The following is a 15423-nucleotide window of genomic DNA, read 5'->3' as shown; positions in this document are numbered from 1 at the left end:
TTTTTTTCAGCTACAGACTTTGAGTAGGTGACTCTGAGCTTGTGTATAGAAATACAAGTATAGGTTTCAAGTGATTCTTGGATCTCCTAAAAGAATTTACTGATGAAAAATGCAAAGTGATCAGCATAGCAGAGGAATGTTCTACTGGGGCTTGAGGATTTTGTTCTCATCAGTTATTTCCCCTCCCTTGTTCTTAGTGTATTTGCCATGATGCTTAGTGTAACCAGAGGCTTTATATTCTGGGCTGTCTTTTGTACACTGAATCAGTGCTGTGCTTTCACATGTGGGAAACAAAATGTTCTGTGAGGTTTGCTGCGGTTAAAATGTTTGTCTGTCACCACCATTCAACTCCCCTAGGCCTGACGGTGCTTTTTTGGAGGCCTTCCCAGAAGGTTCATATGTCTGAGCTTTATGCCAAAAAGAAGTGGGGTTTATACTTGGTTTTTTAAATGCTACATTTAGAGTAGAAGATGCATTTCCTTACCACAGACATGAGTGTAGAGTCAGATCAGCTATTTGAGTAGCCTCCCAGAGGATATAGTAGGGGAAGGAGAATTTTGGGGGATACTCATTTTTTTACTTTTTTATTCCTCTAGTATGGTAGAACTTTGCCTGTTGGTAGAAGGAAACAATGCTCCAGTGCTACAGAGCTTGGCAATCCACAGGCACAGCCAGGGTGTCTATGCAGGAGTTATTCTGCACTGGCTTTGGAGCCTCTTGTTCCCTTCCCATTTACTTTGCTTGCCAGGCAGCACCCCACTTCTTTAGGTGAAGACTGTGATGGAGACCAGAATCTCCAGTACAGGAAGGGGGAATAAAGCAATCTCCTCTCCCCTGCATCTTTCCACTGCTGGTTTTCACCCTTGCTCTTCTAACCCATCTCTGAATGGGGACTGATTTGAGAAGCAATGTACTACATGCTTGTAGTTTCTCACTGCTTACGTCATGAGGTTTATACCAGTTAAATTTCATCACTAGACTTATCAGACTTCTAGAAGAGGTGAACATGTTACTGTTCTGAGTAGATCAAGGAAGAGTTTCCTCAGATGTCTTCTATGGTTCTTCCCAGGCCTTTAGTCACTTCACCTTTGAGCGCTCAGGACACCAACTCATTATTGTTGACATCCAAGGAGTTGGAGACCTCTACACGGACCCTCAGATTCATACAGAGAGTGGTACAGATTTTGGAGATGGCAATCTAGGTAAGTTCAGTGATCCTTTTATTTGTGCCGATGGATGCTTGTTTTCTCTTCCCAGCTGCCACTAGAGGTCTGAGTGAGCAGGCATGTTTCTGAGGGTCTTGCAAACAGCCGGGGAAGTCCTGCTGTAAGGAGGTGGACAGCTGTCACACAAGGGCAGATTTAAAATGAGAGCTGATCTTGGCTGATGTCTTCTGGCCTACTTTACACTGAACCAAGTAATGGAATTAGGGAGCTTCCTACAATGTCATAGCAATAACCATGGCCTTTAGCTTCTTTGCTGCATTGCAGTAGTGGATACAGCTGAATGTGGGGAGATGAGCCTTGCATGTTTTTTAAGCCCCAAGTGTTCATATATGAAGTTGTTCATGAGACACAGCCAGTTTTTTAATCTATGTCAAATCTAGGTATGTTTCTCAATGACACAGCCAGAGGAATCTGTTATCCTGTGCATTTGTAACAAGACCCTAAACTTGTTAAAATAAAGTAGAAAAAAGTTGAGCCATGTGTGCTACAATGCACTTTGTCCTTTTCCTTCTCTTCTGACATTTTGGAAGATGCTTCAGGACTTCACACTTTTAACAAGTCAATCATCTTAAACTTCTACTAAACCCTTTCTTCACTTTCATTTAATGCCATAGGTGTTCGAGGTATGGCCTTGTTCTTTCATTCTCATTTCTGCAACAAGATCTGCAAAAGCATGGGGCTTGCACCATTTGATCTTTCATCCAAAGAGAGAGAAGCCTTGGATTATAATAAAAAATTGCTTGTAAGTGCCTGATTAACTAAGTGGTATAGCTGGTTTATTCTAATGCTGAAAGCCCTCTAAATAACACTGAAATATGCTATTTACATGACAAACTTTTATCATTAATGTTGCAGTTTAAAATACAGCAATTTAAAGCTGACTTGTCTCCAATTTAATGCTGTAACTTTAATAGGGAACTTCATGACATGTATATTTAGGACCAAGTGCAGCTTTAAATGCTGAAATCATTAAGTTTTGTGTCTCACAAACCTGATTTGGGGAGAAGAACAGAACTGCTTGTCTTTAACTGATAGCGGTCTCAACTGATTCTGTTGTGAATGAAATTTGATTAAATACTTGGAATGAAAATCAGTTCTAAAGAGAACACACTACAGCAATGCCAGGGCTTGATAGTCGTTTGGAGTGTAAAATGTTCACAGCAAATAGTGACACATACACATGTGTGGTTATACTTCTCCTTTTATAGAGGAGACTCTAGTAAATACTCATGTTGGCTTCTGCAGTGTGCTTGGAATAGAGGAAAGCAGGATTCATGGGGCTTTCTTGTTAATCCATCAAGGAATCTGCTCAAACAATTCTCCGTGGCACAGAGGAGAAATGTGGCAGCAGCCGGGTGAGAACAGTGTCTGGCAGTCGACCTCCTCTGCTCTTCCGCCTGTCTGAAAACTCTGGAGATGAAAGCATGAGCGACGTAGCATTTGACTCTCTACCCTGCTCCCCTTCCTCAGCAACCCCTCACAGCCAGAAGATGGACATGCTGAGTAAGTGAGCCTCAGACATAACTTCCTTGGGGGGGTTCCCAAACGTTTGACAGTGACTTGTTTTATGTTGTTAGTTTTAAACATGACAGCATGTTGTATTGAGTCCAGGATACTTGTCTCTAGCATTCTTCTTTGGGCAGAAATAAACCCAGAAGTACTTTTATGTAGAAAATTAATACAGAGATGATTCTGTGAAAAAACAGAGGTGAAGCAATGTTTTCTGGAGCTTTCTGCTGAAGCATGGTATCCCTACAATAAGAAGCAAATATTTTTCTTCCTAGATTGGCCTGTGTTCAATGAAGTAGATAATTTGGTTCACAAAGACTATGATCAGCTTGATAACCAAAGGGTGAGTGTCTTTCCAGCAGAAAATGAGATTGTAATTTCTTAATGAGTGTCTTTAAAGGGCTGCCTGAAGGCTTTGTTCAGCAAAAGCACATAAAGTTGCCCTGCCTGCCTTCACTGTTGCAGGTCATGTTACCTGCAGGCACTTTTAGTTGGTTTTGGCTTTTTGTTTGGGGGTTTTGTTGTTGTTGGGTCCTCCAGAAATGTAGTTGCATCTGGTGTACTTCAGCAGATAATTTAAGCCTCTGCCTGTGTCTTTGGCTCTCATGCTAGCTGTGGTGGTATGAAAGCTAACCAGAACCCCCACTGATTAGGTTCCTGCAAATGCCAGTACTATGAGATGCTAGAGAACCTCGCCTGGGGGGGAATGCAATAGGTTTGCAATGAGAATTTTTCATCTACTACTGAAAACTGTATTAAGTGGACTCCTGGTTTGATAAGGTGTGCGAGTCCTTGGTTTTATTTGGGTTTTTTAATGTATGGACAGTACTTTCTGGGTCATTATGTCCTGTTCTGCCTCTCAGAGGCAGCACAATGTAAAATCATTTTTCATCAAGTGTATCCATCCAACATACCTCACTGATGCAGCAGAAGGTTTTCTCTGTGGGAAATGCCAAACTGAGATCCTTATAAAGGGTAGTGCTAATGCTGTGATGTTCTCTTCTGTAGGATTTTGAAAATGGTGGGGACAGTGGATATCCCAGTGAAAAGAGAAGTGAACTAGAGGATGTGGATCATAGAGAGAAGGTGAGAACCTCACTCTGGAATGAAGAGAGTTGGGCCTGTTTATACTTGAGTAGCCTTATTTTTTTATCCTTCTTAACCTAGGCTTTGTAAAGAGACAAAATAGTTGGAAAGAAATTCCCTCATGTTGCAAAATTACATCTTCACCTTGGGCAAGTTGATGACACTGTTAAGGGGGAAAAGGCTATTTATGATGCAGAGCTTATTTTCAAACGCTGCATTGCATTGCATAGTTGTGGGATGTGTATTGCAGTTGAGGAATGTAGGCACCTTCTTGTCATACAGAATCCAGGAGTACAATCTGCTTCCAGACTCCTGCCTTCCCTGCTCTCTCTGGCTTGCTGGTGTTGGCTGTTAACAATATGCAACTTCAGAATTCCTTTGGGTTACTTGATTAAAATACAAACTTTTTAGTAAATGTTTTTTGACATGAAGATCTTAAGTAGGTGTCTAATGAGAGGAAGAAAAGGAGAACACTACTCCCAAAGACACCGTGAATTTTATCACCTCTGAAATGGCAAAGTATTTGACGTGGGGTATCCAGTTTACAGGATTAAAGCCCTGGATATGCCATATTCTTTACTGTTTCAGCATGCTTGTTTTTATACTGTGATATCACCAAGACAAAGGATCCAGTGGAAACTTATTTTGCTCATTGTCACTGTTAATTTTGCCATAAGAAATAGGAATGGTCTAAAGTGATAACTGGCACAAATCAGCTGCTGCAAATTAAATGATGCACATCTTTACGCTAACGTAGGGCCATTCAAACAACAACCGAAGACACGAATCGGATGAAGACAGTTTGGGAAGCTCTGCAAGGGTAAATAGAGCAGAATTGTTTGCAACTCTGCTTGCCCATTTTGCCAGTCATCTAACTTCACACTACTAAATCACTTTTGCATCCTTTTCAGCTACAGAATATATTTATTAATAATCAACTTACTCCTCCATGCTGTTTCCTTTTCTGCTTTGTCTTCATTTTCTAGGTAAGGAAGTACTGTTACAAACAAATTTTTGCCTCTGAAACTGCCTCTGACATAAATTAGCAATTATTTGTCATAGAATCAACCAGGTTGGAAGAGACCTCCAAGATCATCCAGTCCAAGATATCGCCCAGCCCTATCCAGTCAACCAGACCATGGCACTAAGTGCCTCATCCAGTCTTTTCTTGAACACTTCCAGGGACAGTGACTCCACCACCTCCCTGGGCAGCCCATTCCAATGCCAATCACTCTCTCTGTGAAGAACTTCCTCCTAACATCCAGCCTATACTTCCCCCAGCACAGCTTGAGACTGTGTCCCCTTGTTCTATTGCTGGTTGTCTGGGAGAAGAGACCAACCCCCACCTGCCTACAGGTGCCTAGCTGGATTCTGTTTCCTTTCTACACTTTATTTGATTTTTTTCCAAACAGGTAGCATTTGAAATATGTGACAATAGGAATCTGTGTATCTGAGCTAGGGAAGAACAAACCTTCTTAGATGTTTTTGTAGATGATCTGTGATAACGAGCTGAACAAATAACTCTGTTCTGCAGGGAAAGACGAGCAGAGCTCTGACAAGAACAAGTCACTTAATTAGATACTCTTTTCAGACTTTCCTGCAGTCATATGTAGTGCTTTCAGAAATGGAAATAGCTTTCACAGGCTGAAGTTCTGTTCCAATAACCTCCCCTCTTGCATTTCCCCTGTGTGCATCCAGAAGCTTTCATTTTGATGGGATTATTTTTAGCTCTTATTATTCCCTGTCCACCCTTTAGATTGAAAAGTTGGGGGTGTTTTTCATTTGTGCTGGACATCCTGAGAAACAGCAATGCATGTATCTGCCTAGCATCTGCTGCATTGGTGCTCTGCATTTTTCTACAGTTGTGGAATGCAAGCAGCATTTCAAATGTTTGGAACCAAAATTCTAACTATAAAAGCATGAGTTTGATCTTTCTTTTGTGTATGGATAACCTTAGTGCTTGCAGTGTGACTCTTCAGGTGCTTCTTTGCTGATTCAGAGCTTAAAGATAATGCTTTGCTTGCTGTCATTTATTGAAGACACTTTCTATTGAGATTATAAATAATCTGTTTCTTTAATGAAGAATAGCAATTTTTTAAGCTACTAACATGACTTCTGAAAGCTGTGTCTTAAATTCCAGTATTTACTACTAAGTAATAACAGAAGATTTGACTTCTGTATGACAATCCATGTGGATAGTATGGAAATTTTAATCTTGGATACAAATCATAGTATGTTCTCTATTTCAGATCAGTGTGGAGAAATGGAATCTTTACAACTCTTCCAGAGTCCACATCCACAGGCCATCCTGTGTTGCCCAGGAAATTCAGAGGCTTAATGCTCTAGAACTTGAAAAGAAAATTGGAAAGTCAGTTCTTGGAAAGGTAGGATGGGTTTAGTTATCCTGTTCTTTCCAACAGGAAAGGGACATCTTGTTTTTATTACTTAGGAGTGTTGCCCTGCAGAAGTTATTTGTGCAGATGAAAATAAACAATACGTTTATAGCTTTTTGTTGCATAATCATGACTTATACAGGACATCTAAGCTTAGGAATTCCATGCTTTTGGACATTTGGGCTCTTTTAGGAAGGACTTTGTTGGCTCATCTGCCTTTCCAGAGGTATCACACGGAGAAGTGCAATAGATAAGGTGTGCTTGACCCACATACCTTGCAAAGAGCAAGGTTGGGCTCCCAAATAATGGTAGTATGGACCAACTGCTTTTAATCCAGACCATCTGTAACTGTGTTATCTGGGATAAAGTTTGGGTTTATGCATGGCCTTAAGTCCACACTCAAAACATACAGTGTAGATCTTCCTGAATGTCCTGAGAGCCTCAGGTATTCTCAGAACATTCACTTGGAGAAGAAACCTGCTTTTCCTCTGGGCAAAGGAGAAAAAAATTGTCCCAGATATGCCAGGACATGCCCCTAAGGCCTAGTGCTCTGATGTGGCAGGCTGCTGGAGAATACTGCTCAGGGCACCCTGATGTGGAAAGATTTTGTGGCAGCTACTGTCTGGCTGAATTAAGTCTTTCATCTCTAGTAGTCAACTTTATAAAGCTTTGTGTCTAAGCATACAGAACTGGAGAGGCAGCCTTGCTGTGTGTAGCCATTGAGTCTTGCTTGTTTTATATATTCAGGCACAAATCAAGCTTCAAGTCTCTGTTACCAAAGTAGGCTTCTGCTCAGTCAGAGGTACACAATTAACTTCTAAGTGGTCACCTCAGAGAGGGACTTTTGTGCCTCGGTATGGGCACAGGGCTGCATTTCATACTTGCGTCTCTTTCTGGTATGATTCTGTGCTAGGTCCATTTGGCCTTGGTTCGCTATCATGAAGCTGGGCGTTTCTGTGAGAAAGACAAGGACTGGGATCAGGAGTCAGCCCTGTTTCACCTGGAGCATGCTGCAGACTGTGGGGAGCTGGAAGCCATCGTCGGGTTAGGACTCATGTACTCTCAGCTGCCACATCACATTCTTTCCGAGGTCACTCTGGAGGTAAACAGAAAGACCAAAGAAAGTGTGAAGCAGCAGCATTGTGCTGCTCTGGAAAAACAGCATAAGAATAGCAGGAAATGGAGACAAAACAATAACCATAGTGAGGTGTTCTGTTCCTCTGTCTTCAGAGAGAACAGGTAACTTTGAAATTAAGGACTTGGACAAAGCAGCAAAAATTACTGCTTGTTTCTGGTTTTGCCAGCAAATGCTTGCATACCTTTGGGAAGCTTTTAAAGTGATCTTTGCTTTGGGCTTCTTAATTTCTTGTGACTGGGCCTGCCCCACAGAATCCTAAACACACAGAACTGTTACTGACTTGAAGAAACTGTATTTTGTTTTAGAGGAAGGGATGGGTTTTCTGAGAACAAAAATGCATTGTAAAGGTTTTGGTTGTTTTACTAGGACACAAAGGAGAACAGAAATAAAGGATTTGACTACTTAGTGAGAGCAGCAGAGGCTGGAGACCGATCTTCCATGATTCTGGTAGCAAGAGCATATGATACAGGTGTAAATCTTGGTTCAGACAGGTACTGTGCATGACTGAGTAACTTGGTATTTCAGTGGGAGGGGGTAGGGAGGGATAGGATCAGCACTGTGTCTGAAACTAAATTGCGATTTGCCAAAGGACTATGCAGTATAGATGAGTGGACAAATAGTCCTTTCCTTAAGTACCAAGTATAGTGGGTGATGATAGTGACTTTTCTGTCTTTGTTTTGTACCATGTAATTGTTACTGAAATGAGTTTTCTGTTTTGCACAGCAGTGAAACTCTTAGCAATGGTGAACCTTCAAATAATGTTAAACTTCTCGTTGAAATGCACTGAACACAGTGTGACAATTGCTCATTTTAAAGCAACTTCAGGTTGCTTCTAAATCAGTTGTCTTCACAAATATAAATGCCAGACTGAAACCATGCCACTAGTAAGGAAGTTCAAGCTCTGGAGTTAAGCAGGACACTTCAGTCTGATACTTTCTCCTCTGTAATTATTGCATAGAGTGAGTCCCACCTCATTTTGATGCAGTGACCTGATGCTGCTTTGCATGCACAGCGAATGAGACTCCATGAGAACAACATTTGCTTTCTTGGCTATGAGAAGCTAGTGCAAAGTTGAATTCTGAATCTCCAATGCTAAGTACATTTGTTTCCTAAAGTAACCATCCTCAAAAATTACTTTGGGCTTCAGAGTACAGGACTGGAAGGAGGCACTGCACTGGTACAATGCTGCGCTGAACATGACCGACTGTGATGAGGGAGGTGAATATGATGGCACTCAGGATGAGCCCCGGTATCTGCTCCTGGCCAGGGAAGCAGAGATGTTAATGACGGGAGGCTTCCAGCTGAGTAAGGATCCACAGAGATCAGGTGAGGCCTCATTTTGTTTCTGTAATCAGTAATCTTGCTTTTCCTTCTCTTTCCCCCCACCATGTACCCCAAAATACATTCTGTGTTTCAGCTGTTATAAAGCATACAGAGGGTCAATACCCTCAGATTTGTGGATGAAGCTGTAATGATGCAGGGTGATAGAAGGCTGTAAACAGACAAATGAGATCTTGCTTATGACAGGCACAGTGGGTGCTAGCAGATCCATTCCTGTGACACACTGAGTCATTAGCAAGCAACCTTCACTCCCTGTGAGGCCACTGAACTGCAGACTGCTGCTTGCTTTTTGAGTTACTCCTGGGCACTATGCGGCACTGTCTTAATTATGAAATCTATATATCAGGCATCTTAGAGTCCTCTTGGAGGATCCTACTGGCTGGGCCCATTTCCATTCCTTCCAAATATATTGAAGGAACGGGAATATATATATCAACAGCCAGTTCTGTGACTTTCAAGTTGAAGAGGAAGAAGCCAAATTCCTGGCTGATGGAGCTCTGTTGACACTATTAGAATATATCCTGTAGTTTGGCCTCAGATTCTCTTTTTTTTGTCCATTAGATGAAAAGCTGTGGTTGCCTTTACCCTGTAACTGATGGTATTTCCTTCTCCAGGAGAGCTCTACACAGAAGCAGCAGAAGCAGCAATGGAAGCCATGAAAGGCAGACTGGCAAATCAGTACTATCAAAAAGCAGAAGAGGCTTGGGCAATGATGGAAGAATAACTCTGCAATAAGCAGTTCTTGTATATAACTTTTTGTATAGACTTGCTGCATTTGCAGCTAAAAAGTTATATTTTTATGTGCTGTTACCAAGGGGTTTTTGTATTTCCATTTTCTATTTTTTGAGGGGGGAAATCCAAATTGCATCTACCCTGTGGAGGGTACCACACCAAACTTCTGCTGGTGTTTTTAAGCTGTAATGCAGACACCTGACATTTTGGATGTTTTTTAAACTGTTGGAACTGAGGAACATAGCTTTTCGGATGAAAAATGAAGCTGAGGTTTGTTTGGGTTTCACATGTTCTGGGTTTTTTTATGCAGCAAATGATCTGTGTTTACATTTTTCTTCTCCTCCCTACATGCAGAAAAATATTTTGGTAAATTCTCAGCATTTCTTCGTTTTTGGTGTATCTCACCAAATCTGCATGTGATTGTCAATTTCCAGTTTAAGCATGCAGCTGCTCGTCTTGTTAAGTGATGCCATTCTGTTATGCTAGTGTTACCAGGCACTTCACTTATCCTCTCAAATTCCAGATCAAATCCTAGCAACCTGAGGAAGATCAGGAAAGATGCTTCAGATTGGCAGTGAGGATATTCAGGGTGGAATATGTTTCATTCATGACCAGCATTGCATATTTAAGCATCAGAAACTCAACTGATGCACCTGATGAGTTGAGGCATCCAGCTACCTCCCTCATTTTCACGTTTTGCACCATGTAAGAACCTCATTATATGGAGTCCTACTGACCTTACCTGATGTTTGTGTGACAACCTGTAATATATGGATAATTTGAAGTTATTTGGACAGTGACATCTCAACTCTCAGTGAAACTATATCATTTCACTTAAAAATGAGAATACACTTTCCACCATTTCCAGAGGGATGACTGAAAAGGTTAGAGGATGTTGATTCACTTATTTCTAGTACAGAAAATAATTTATCTAGTTTAAATAGCTTTTATCTGCAGATGTTTCAAACACCAGTTAGAGAAAATCGATGGTTAAAGAGAGGAAACAGTGTGTTGTCCCCAAACACTTGAATTTCTGTGTCCTGTTTGCATAATCCTAACCAGTAACGGGAGGACAAATGCATGGTGGTTGTTGCGTTACCATTGCATAGAGATAAGTTTCTTCTAAAGCCAGTATTTATTCCAAAGCTGCAGTGCCAGCTATATGGGTAGTAGAGAAGCTGTACTGTGCTTGTGGTTACTGGTCATTTTGCAGCAAGACAAAGATGGAAGCGTTTTTGTCTTCTTGGCCTTGCAGTCTCTTGAGGATGTAAGTCGGTATGAATCAGGAGCAACCCCTGTGAAGTGTTTGCTAGCCTTGCTTTAGCCAAGCTTTCAAAAGTATGCTTAAAACTAAGCAGGCTGCTAGATGATGCTGTTGGTTTCACTGAGACTTCCTGCATGTACAGCCAAGTATACTGATGTCTTGTAAAATGTTGCTCTTTCGCTGCGCAAGTGCCTGTTGCTGGGCTCTGAAGTTGTGCTCCCCACTTGCTCCGTCTGGCACGTGCACCTTGAGTTGTTTAATCAATATCTAAGCATGACATCAGTAACAACTGCAACTGTCTGAAAGAGGTGTCCTGGTGGTTAAGGAGGTGAGATGGGAAGATTTAAGTCCTAAGAGACAATGAAAAGTTACCTCTAGATGGCCTACTTATGGGTACTTACCAGGACCACCAGGTAGTTGTGGTGTTGCAATACACGGCTGCATCTTCATGCTGTGTAATGCAGGAGATGTGGGAAATTAGTGCATGTGGCCTGTTTGCTTCAGTTTCTGTTTTAAGAGCAAAGGTGAAGCTCTTCTGCCATTAATGGAGGAATGCTTAATTTCTAGATCTCTGTTTGGCTTAGGTAGATGTTAAGCTAGGTACTAAAATAACCAAGGTTTTAGACCTAATATGCTGAGCTAGAACATGTTTGTAAGATTGCAAGTCGGATGGATGCTTTAAGTACCTATCCAAACTTCTGCTTTAGGTGCCTAAAGCCTCTTCTGGATGTGGCCTTTTTGCTATTTTCAGTTCATAGCATTAAAATATCACTCTCAGTGGAAGGTGAATGTGCTTCTCACCATTGAGGTCAGCTGAAGAGTGTTTTGTGCAATGTAGGCACTATAACAAACTCGGTCAAAATGATTTGGTTTCCTCACAAGGTGTCAGTGCCAAGTCTTTTGGGATTTTCCCTGAAGGAAGCATGTGTAACAACACCACCCATTCAGGGAGCTGGGGAGATTGAGCATGCTCACCCAAAATGTGTACCTGAGGGATGTATTGACATTGTTGGTGTAGTTCAATCTGCTAAGTTCAGTAGTTGCTGAAGCTGCTGACAGTCCTCTCTAGATCTGGTATGTAAGTGTGCATGCAGCTCAGTGGGGAAAGTTCTGATTCTTTTCCTGCAAATACTGTTCTTTTAAGTGCTATAGATTACCTTCTATCCTAAGGTGATACCCTGTTGTTTAGCTCCACTAACTAGAACTGTCAATAATTTGAAACCAGAAATCGTTTACAGAAATATGCACAACTTGTACCATGCCCTTCTTTTGAGGATACTTTTTGGATGATACTGCCACATGCTGTATTTTTGATTTTTTTTTTCACAATGAATAAATAAAAATCTGTATTTTTAAAACATGTGAAAAGAAATCTGAGGCTCAACCTGCTGGAACTTAGCCTGGGTTCAGTGTTTCCAGATGTCAGCGGGAATACCTCATCACTTGGTCCTCTCATTCACTTCAGTTTCATTCTGGCTGTCAATAAAGTTGTTCTTGTCATTTTTCTCAACAGACTTTTAGTCATTGCATGTTGGGGTTTGCTTTTGTTGTTGGTTTGGGGGTTTTTTGGTATTATAATTGGCCAAAGTTTGATCCATTTACTGCAAGGTTCCAGAAATCCTCTGTGATGTTTTCATTGTTCTGTACCTACTTTCATTCACATCCAACAGTCAGAAGTTAACTGAGGGATTGACTGGATTTGTTCCAACAAAACCTATTTTCCTCAAGAAAACTAAATGGTTGATGTGCTCTTTTATTTGCATTCAGTAACACCTGTGGTGTTTGTAACTTAATATGGGAGAAGATGTAAGGACAGAAGTGCAAGACTGCTACAGAGGCATCTTTGTGCCTTCAGTCTTTGCTTACTCCTCAGAAATGTAAATACCTGGCCTCTGATCTGAAGTGTCAGTTTTTTGTAATGGCTGTCATCTTCAGGATGATTCATTCCCCTTTTTCTTTGAGAATAAACTGTCTGATACTAGCCCTTTACAAATGTTATAAATGGAGCTCTTATTCTTCCATGTTTATTGCTTCATTTAGGCAGATATCATTTATTATACCTGTATAGTTTAAGCAATATGAAACCATTCCTGTACAGTTTAAACAATATGAGATTGTTCTCTAGCAAAGGCACTTCGAAATGGCAGAATCTCTTAAACTAAACAAACAGCAGAGCTTCTGTCAGATGGTGTCACTAAGATGAAAAATGGTGAAATTTGGCATTGCAAGTCTTGTGTAGCTATAGCTGCAGTCACAGCAGGAGTGTTTGGCAGGTGTAACAAAGTGGGGATGGCATCCATCAGAAGGCACAGAGGCAGGCAACACTTGGAGCTTATAGGGTAGAATATGGACTGTTTCTTACATTACTGGTCTGTAGGACTGATCTGCATCTCATTCTTTTCCCCACAGGTATAATTTCACTTCTGAATAGAGTGACTACTGCCAGACACAGTGTAGTTTAGCTGGTCCAAATCAGAACTTCTCTTCTGAATTTTAAGGAGGATTGGATTCAGGGCCAGTGCTTCTAGTGGTGAGTCAGGGTGTTTTCAGGTTTTATTTTAGGGGCATCTCTTGTGCCTCCCAGTGCTGGGGCCTGGAACAGTTCCTGGGGACAGCTTCGAGATTGGTGAGGGCTGACTGTTGGGTCCTTGCTCTTCTCTGGCCAGCTGTTGTGCCAGGAAAGCAATATATAATGAGCCTTGAGAGCTTGTGTCATATTTTGAGTTTTCCTTCAGTTTTCATATTAAAAGAAAGTCCCACAGTCATCATCTTACCTTGCAGTGGTAAAAGGAGAAACATGGTGACCCAGATGCCAGCCCTGGCGGGCAACCTTTGCTCTCACGCTGCAACTGTCACATGTGGCTGATGTGAACAATCTTCAGTACGCAGGCTTCCCTCAGTGTGCCGAAGTGCCTCTGGCCAGGCACACAAACATTTTGGAGGCAGAGGCTGAGCTCACTCATAGCACGGTAGAAAAGTACTTCTTTGGGCAAAAGCAGCTGTGGGGTCAAGCAGCCCTTGTAGTGAGAAAACCATGAGCAAGATGTACTCCATGCAGCCTTTCACACACCCCAACACTGAATATGCAGTGCTGTGGGTGGTATGCCCTGTTCACTGTTAGAGACTGCTAAACCAGACTCTTCCCCTAAACTTTTCTGCCTGAGCAAGTTAAAAGTGATTTTCAATGTGAAGCCAAATCAGGTATGCCTAGCCTCAATCCTCATTGAACCTCTCCTGTTTTCCTGCAAAGTCAGGGCCGTAGGAGGGCTGTCAGCTCTGTGTTCTGGAAAACCCAGCAGCCTGCTTGAAAAGGCACTGAACTCAGGGTGTGAAATTGCACCAGTGCTGAAGAAGGATCCCATTCACACTTAGACGTGTCTGCTGTTCCTCATTTCTTGTAGGCAGTGAATGAAGTTTTTAGCAAGACTGCAGAGCTGAAGCCTCCTGCCAGAATTACGTCCGGCAGCTCCTTGGAAGAGAGGCAACACCACAGGGTGCTGCAGGGACAGGCAGGCTGTAGGAGAGGCTGGGGAAGGTAGGTGCACAGAGGCTGTCACTAGGACTCCAGTGTGTTTATCCCCTTTAAATGAACCACTGTAATTACAGCTTCTCATCAGCTGTGGTGAGACTTTGTAGCCTTACCCTAGAAAAACTGGAATTTTTCTCCAACCATTCTGCTCTAGTTAAAGAATGAGAATAGCGTTAAGACTCCATGAAAACATTGCAGAATTTCAGGCTGAATGTCAACAGAGACTCCCAAGGGCTCATTCGGGGGCCCCCAGGCAGTGAAAAAGGTGCTACTACCCTTTTCCTCAAGAGCTGTACTGACCAGTGCTGCTGCTACTACAGCCTAGCACGGTGCAAGCAAACCTCCCCGCCAACGTGCGCAGACTTTTCACTTTGCTGATTCAGTGAGTTGTGGCTTCGCAACAGAAAATTCAATGCGGTTTTTAGATACTTTATTTACATTTTTGGAGGAGGGGCCCAGGGGATGGTCCCACTTGCCGCAGAGACGCAGGGGGCTGCTGCGTGGCGCCCACGTGGCAGTGGAGCGGCAACTTCGGCGGCAGACTCCGCTCAGCCCTGCCTGCTGCTGCGCTGTGCCCGGGTCCCCGCGGTGTGGGGGTGCGCAGGGCGCCGCTCCCCCGAGCCCAGCTTGAGCGCACCGCATCGCTGTGAGTGCAATTGCTTGAAATGGGAGTAAAACCACTTCACGGTACTTTTTTTTTTTTTTTTTTTTTTTTTTTAATGTTATTTTATTTTATTTTATTCTTTATTTGCAAGGTGGAATACGTGTGCGGTGAGAGCGGTTGCTGGGACTGGGACGCAGACTGAGGGGTGTGAAGCGCAGAAGGGAGGAAAGGGGGAAAAGGTGGGACGAACAGACATGCACTAAAGGTAGCATTGCGAAGAGTACTGTCGCGGCGGTAGCGTGGCCGAGCGGTCTAAGGCGCTGGATTAAGGCTCCAGTCTCTTCGGGGGCGTGGGTTCGAATCCCACCGCTGCCAGCAGCTTCGTTTTTGTCTTGCTGCGCGGCTCCGCTGCAGTGCCCTCTGGCGGCCAAGCCGCTCTGCAGAGCACTGTGGGTAGGAGGAGGGCCGCGTCCCCACGTGCCGGCCAGAGTGACACCAACATGGCCGCTGCCTGAACGCTGCCCGCCCGCCGCGCACCGCCACCGGGGAGCCGGCGGCCGCGCTGCCCGCGCCGGCGCTCCGCCAGGTGAGAGGTTTGCGG

General features: G+C 42.9%; 2 protein-coding genes and 1 non-coding gene across 6 annotated transcripts in view; all 3 read left to right on the top strand.

Moving 5' to 3' along the window:
• The window catches only part of EEF2K (eukaryotic elongation factor 2 kinase), a 32575-nt gene extending 20376 nt beyond the window's left edge, over positions 1 to 12199 (top strand). For 3 of the 4 annotated variants that reach the window (XM_064153798.1, XM_064153799.1, XM_064153797.1), the window contains 11 exons: positions 1070 to 1202; positions 1841 to 1968; positions 2528 to 2729; positions 3011 to 3078; positions 3744 to 3821; positions 4579 to 4641; positions 6071 to 6205; positions 7128 to 7316; positions 7719 to 7843; positions 8500 to 8678; positions 9308 to 12199. In XM_064153798.1, coding sequence (XP_064009868.1) covers positions 1070 to 1202; positions 1841 to 1968; positions 2528 to 2729; positions 3011 to 3078; positions 3744 to 3821; positions 4579 to 4641; positions 6071 to 6205; positions 7128 to 7316; positions 7719 to 7843; positions 8500 to 8678; positions 9308 to 9417 — 1410 coding nt within the window. In that variant the 3' untranslated portion in view covers positions 9418 to 12199. The remainder of the gene's footprint in view (positions 1 to 1069; positions 1203 to 1840; positions 1969 to 2527; positions 2730 to 3010; positions 3079 to 3743; positions 3822 to 4578; positions 4642 to 6070; positions 6206 to 7127; positions 7317 to 7718; positions 7844 to 8499; positions 8679 to 9307) is intronic. The other variant, XM_064153800.1, reaches the window with a different exon arrangement.
• A 2916-nt stretch (positions 12200 to 15115) lies between these two features.
• Positions 15116 to 15197, top strand: TRNAL-AAG (transfer RNA leucine (anticodon AAG)). The gene has a single exon. It is a non-coding gene; the product is annotated as a tRNA-Leu (tRNA).
• A 50-nt stretch (positions 15198 to 15247) lies between these two features.
• POLR3E (RNA polymerase III subunit E) overlaps positions 15248 to 15423 on the top strand; it is a 30591-nt gene continuing 30415 nt past the window's right edge. The window contains exon 1 of the mRNA XM_064153790.1: positions 15248 to 15408. The gene's annotated coding sequence lies outside the window, so the exon portion shown is untranslated. The remainder of the gene's footprint in view (positions 15409 to 15423) is intronic.

Source organism: Pogoniulus pusillus, chromosome 13, assembly GCF_015220805.1.
Source record: "Pogoniulus pusillus isolate bPogPus1 chromosome 13, bPogPus1.pri, whole genome shotgun sequence".
Classification (NCBI taxonomy): Eukaryota; Metazoa; Chordata; class Aves; order Piciformes; family Lybiidae; genus Pogoniulus; species Pogoniulus pusillus.
This window is presented reverse-complemented; position numbering and strand designations above follow the sequence as displayed.